Genomic DNA, 5,695 nt, shown 5'->3' on the forward strand with positions numbered 1-5,695 from the left:
CAAAAGAAATTATAGCAATAAAAACTGCTTTATGGCAGTTTTCTAAAAAAAGTTATTGTGTTCTAGTCCATGGACCCCGTCTAAAAAGTAAGAAATTAACGAAATGTGATAGCCGAAAATTAAAATTTCACACAAAACCTCACAATAATCACACACAGAATGAAAAGCTACATGTAGAAGACCTTTTCCCCTCCTGGTCCTCTTTCCTATGCATGCATGACATGCATGTAAAGCAGTTTTTATTGCTATACAGACCAGGCAGGCACAGTGGGTTGGTCAAAGACCATGATTGAGATACAAGAGGTACCTGGTTCAAGTCCTGCCTGGGAGCGGTTTTTCCAGCCGTGCTGCTACCCACAGTCAACTGGGAACTTGTGGCCAGGCACAAGGGGTACATGGATGCAGCTAATGGGGTCGTTTTCGGCACTTGTGCCAGTGGTTGTGAGACTTACCCACTCACCCCCACCGTTAGGCGCTGCATCTGCCGCTAGGGTTTATCGGGTGTTAGCGGCCGTCGTGAGTTCTCTTCGGGAACGTTGAACGGATACGATAATTTACTTTACTTTTTTTAATGTACATGATGTAGTAGATCTACTCTTGCTATCATTTTTACATAAGGCCAGTAGAGGGGACGGCTCGATACCGGGACGCTTTGACAGCCAAATTTGGATAGACCCAAACCGATCATCAGCGTTGATTTTCACTCGAAATATGTTTGTGGAAGGAAACTGGCATGTTGAAGTTTGCTCTGGGGCCAGAGTCAATCGAACTGAGCCACTCCTTTGTGTTGACCCATTGCCTCCAAGTTAGTTGCCCAATTTTTCGCTTCAAAAAAGTTCAAATCAGAGGTGGCTCCAAACCGGCCACGTTTTAGAGTGCACGTCAAATTCACTCTGGGTCTGAAATTAGGTAATTGCTATCGCTCCACGACGGCCAGTACAGAGTAACAATAAGCCTTGTGTGTACTTCCATTAGTTTTGATTGGTATGCGGTGCTTTATTGGCGAGAGGCGAGCCGCTGTTTACCTGCGACAAGAAGTTGATTTTTCGAAAGTCGTAAAACTCAAGTCGCAGTGCGAAGCAACACGTCAAAAACTCACCTGCTTGATATGGCGCTTCTGGTCATCGCAGAGCCATGACATTTTGGCTCGGAGTATAACACATCGTAGTCTCACTGTGAGATATGTTTTCCAATCAAAATACCAAGAGAGAAAGTGAATATTGAGTCCGTTCCGGTTTGCAACCTGTGTCCTATTTGAAACCGTCCCCTCTACATGTACTGTACTATGTTTTTCGATTTTGTACAAGTCGAGGACGCGTACTCCTGACTACAACCATAACCCGGTTGGCAGATTCCCGGGTTGTAGTCAGGAGCACTACGCGTCCTCGCCTTGTATGCTGTCAAAATCGAAAAACATACTAGGGAGTAGTAAAATACCGTGATTTTACTACTCCCTGCACCAGAGGCCAGGCCAGGGGCGCCGGGCCGAGAAGAGTGAAAGCCTGGTTGAAGGCACTGGTTCACTGACATGACAACCGCCTGGCCTGTCTTTGCTCGGAGATCAGCTCAGTCTCTTTTTTCTTTGTTCAATGCAAAACTACAATAATGTATAATGTATGCGCATGCAGCTCAGTGCATATGCATGCATGGCATGCAGCCGATGAGTGATCAAATTAATTCCTAAAAAAAATTACCCACACGCACACCCCTCATCATAACTCAAGTAAACTAATAGTTCAACACCTGTGGCCGTGGAGTGCTGTGCTTCTTCCCCACATTAAAGATTTAGCAGAGCCTAGGCGTTTGAGCCCTGTGGACGAGGCTGAAGATGTTCTGGCAGTTGTCGAGGACGATGTTTGAAAATCAGGGCTCGGTTCGATGACCGCCACTGACCGGGGTAACACCCTGTCGGGCTTAGGTCTTGTCTTGGCCAGGGAGAACTGGGGGGTCCCTGCCACCACTGGTCTCTAGCTTCTGGGAAGTTCAAGGTCATTCCTTTGGCCATCCTTTGTCCAAGTGTTGGAAAGAGGCGATTTCCACGGCGGCACGATGTCCAGCACGCATTCAAAAAAAGTGAGTCTCAGAAGTTGTGTGATGCACGTGAGTGTGGACACAGAGCTCTAGTGTGTGCACAGCTACATGTAGCTAGCTATAGCGTAGCTCACAAACCTGTACATGGTATTCTTACGTGATGCTAGTCAGAGTCCATAAGTTAGGAATAACATTATCAACAAGAGTAAATACATGTAAGCTTCCAAGAGTGTACAACTCTGCATAATTATGGGGTCTCTGACGACGAAAACTCACGTCCGGAACCGAAGGAAGCAATTTTTGATTGGTGCGGCCAAGAGTACATAACCCCCCAGAGTGTGCAACGCCTGATCCAGCTCTGCATAGGGTCTTGGTCGAGCGTAATCGGATCTTCTGATGTCATGCGTACACTCCACACCAGCGCAAGGCCGGTCTCAAGGCATGGCACCGTTGTTTTTGATCCGAGAGTACCCGCGGCTCCCCGTGTTTCCCTCGGATGTGTACGGTATTGTGACGCAAAGATCCGATTCCGCTCGACCAAGACCCTATGCAGACCTGGATCAGGTGTTGCACACTCTGGGGGTTTATGTACTCTTGATGTGGCCATACCCTAGCCTTTCATACAGTTATTGTATGATAGGGCAGGTATGCATATGACATCCTCAGCAGTAAACGCGTGTTCGGGTGGCCAAAAACGCTGGTCCAGCAGCCATGGCCCGACCAACCGGATCGGTTACGCCTGCGCAGGTCCTGACATGACGTGTTCAGGTGCGTGTTCATACTACGTACAGAGAAGGAAAGCGTGCGCGTAATCCGAGTTTTTGCCATGATCATGCTGTGGATTTTCACAAGCTGGGTGAGTTTCTATTAGGGAGTGCTACTAAGTATTTTTATAACTCGTCGCTGGCTAAACCGGGTTATTACTCGTCACTGGCTAAACCGGGTTATTACTCGTCGCTGGCTAAACCGGGCTATTACTCGTCGCTGGCTAAACCGGGTTATTACTCGTCGCTGGCTAAACCGGGTTATTACTCGTCGCTGGCTAAACCGGGCTATTACTCGTCGCTGGCTAAACCGGGTTATTACTCGTCGCTGGCTAAACCGGGCTATTACTCGTCGCTGGCTAAACCGGGCTATTACTCGTCGCTGGCTAAACCGGGTTATTACTCGTCGCTGGCTAAACCGGGTTATTACTCGTCGCTGGCTAAACCGGGTTATTACTCGTCGATGGCTAAACCGGGTTATTACTCGTCGCTGGCTAAACCGGGCTATTACTCGTCGCTGGCTAAACCGGGCTATTACTCGTCGCTGGCTAAACCGGGTTATTACTCGTCGCTGGCTAAACCGGGCTATTACTCGTCGCTGGCTAAACCGGGCTACTACTCGTCGCTGGCTAAACCGGGTTATTACTCGTCGCTGGCTAAACCGGGTTATTACTCGTCGCTGGCTAAACCGGGTTATTACTCGTCGCTGGCTAAACCGGGTTATTACTCGTCGCTGGCTAAACCGGGTTATTACTCGTCGCTGGCTAAACCGGGTTATTACTCGTCGCTGGCTAAACCGGGTTATTACTCGTCGCTGGCTAAACCGGGTTATTACTCGTCGCTGGCTAAACCGGGTTATTACTCGTCGCTGGCTAAACCGGGTTATTACTCGTCGCTGGCTAAACCGGGTTATTACTCGTCGCTGGCTAAACCGGGTTATTACTCGTCGCTGGCTAAACCGGGTTATTACTCGTCGCTGGCTAAACCGGGTTATTACTCGTCGCTGGCTAAACCGGGTTATTACTCGTCGCTGGCTAAACCGGGCTATTACTCGTCGCTGGCTAAACCGGGTTATTACTCGTCGCTGGCTAAACCGGGTTATTACTCGTCGCTGGCTAAACCGGGCTATTACTCGTCGCTGGCTAAACCGGGTTATTACTCGTCGCTGGCTAAACCGGGCTATTACTCGTCGCTGGCTAAACCGGGCTATTACTCGTCGCTGGCTAAACCGGGTTATTACTCGTCGCTGGCTAAACCGGGTTATTACTCGTCGCTGGCTAAACCGGGTTATTACTCGTCGCTGGCTAAACCGGGTTATTACTCGTCGCTGGCTAAACCGGGTTATTACTCGTCGCTGGCTAAACCGGGTTATTACTCGTCGCTGGCTAAACCGGGTTATTACTCGTCGCTGGCTAAACCGGGTTATTACTCGTCGCTGGCTAAACCGGGTTATTACTCGTCGCTGGCTAAACCGGGTTATTACTCGTCGCTGGCTAAACCGGGTTATTACTCGTCGCTGGCTAAACCGGGCTATTACTCGTCGCTGGCTAAACCGGGCTATTACTCGTCGCTGGCTAAACCGGGTTATTACTCGTCGCTGGCTAAACCGGGCTATTACTCGTCGCTGGCTAAACCGGGTTATTACTCGTCGCTGGCTAAACCGGGTTATTACTCGTCGCTGGCTAAACCGGGTTATTACTCGTCGCTGGCTAAACCGGGCTGGAAATGCACAACAGGAATACTACACCATGTGATGTGAGTTTTTTTGCCGTTGGTGAACCCCGTGGAAAGGGTGTCAGGAGTTGCACACTCCTGGGAGCTCCTATACTGATGATATCAGTAGGAGTGGTGTGATGTCACGTGTGGCCACCATGACTATGACTAAGCCCATTGCGCATTGCAACGGATTGCATGATATCAGTAGGAGTGGTGTGATGTCACATGTGGCCACCGTGGGTATGACTAAGCCCATTGCGCATTGCAACGGATTGCATGATATCAGTAGGAGTGGTGTGATGTCACATGTGGCCACCGTGGGTATGACTAAGCCCATTGCGCATTGCAACGGATTGCATGATATCAGTAGGAGTGGTGTGATGTCACGTGTGGCCACCGTGACTATGACTAAGCCCATTGTGCATTGCAACGGATTGCACGAGTAATGCAAGTGAGTATTCTGGGATCAGGGATGCACTGTTCAACAGCCCAGAGGACCATGGGATCAGGGATGCACTGTTCAACAGCCCGGACGACCATGGGATCAGGGATGCACTGTTCAACAGCCCGGACGACCATGCCCAGTTGACTGTGTGGGCCTGTGGCCTGTGGGGTGTTCGCAGTTCAATGATGTCGTTGCCCAGTTCAATGATGTTGTTGCCCAGTGGGTTTATTCATGAACCAGAGTATGCAATTAGGCCCCAGTCACAGTGCGTCAAAAATGCTGCGTCAGCGTCTGCATCATGAGTTTTCCATGGCAACTGACGAAAATGCGCGAAATGTTTGAGCGTCAAGAGTGTCTGACGCAAACAGTTCGGCTGCTTTGCCGCTGCCACTGCGTGCACTTGCATGAAAAAGAATGTCTTTTGAAAATAGCGTACTGTGCCGTACTCTAACTGTAGTGATTTGGCTTGCCACAAACTGGGTTGGTGAAGTGCGGCACGCCGCGACGGCAAAGGCGAGAATGCAGTGTGACTCCACGTCAGCGTGAAGTGCTTGGGCTTGACGCTGTATCCAGCTTCGAAATTGACGTAGTGTGACCGAGGCCTTTGGGGAGAAATCATGTGACGGAGCGGCCGAGCTACATCTCACACCAGTTGAGATGGTTATTTTACCGTATTGTCATGATATTTTCTGTTGCGCATTGTTGCTTGTACAAAAGGTGAAAAACGCACGCGAGTTTC

The 5,695-nt window shown here is 49.6% G+C and overlaps 1 protein-coding gene across 1 annotated transcript in view; it reads left to right on the forward strand.

Moving 5' to 3' along the window:
- The first annotated feature begins 1,718 nt into the window (after positions 1-1,718).
- Positions 1,719-5,695, forward strand: part of LOC135824401 (mitochondrial glycine transporter-like) — an 11,557-nt gene continuing 7,580 nt past the window's right edge. Inside the window, exon 1 of the mRNA XM_065337136.1 lies at positions 1,719-2,073. Within this exon, the coding sequence (XP_065193208.1) occupies positions 2,050-2,073 (24 nt within the window). The 5' untranslated portion in view covers positions 1,719-2,049. The remainder of the gene's footprint in view (positions 2,074-5,695) is intronic.

The sequence above is a fragment of the Sycon ciliatum genome, chromosome 9, assembly GCF_964019385.1.
Source record: "Sycon ciliatum chromosome 9, ocSycCili1.1, whole genome shotgun sequence".
NCBI lineage: Eukaryota > Metazoa > Porifera > Calcarea > Leucosolenida > Sycettidae > Sycon > Sycon ciliatum.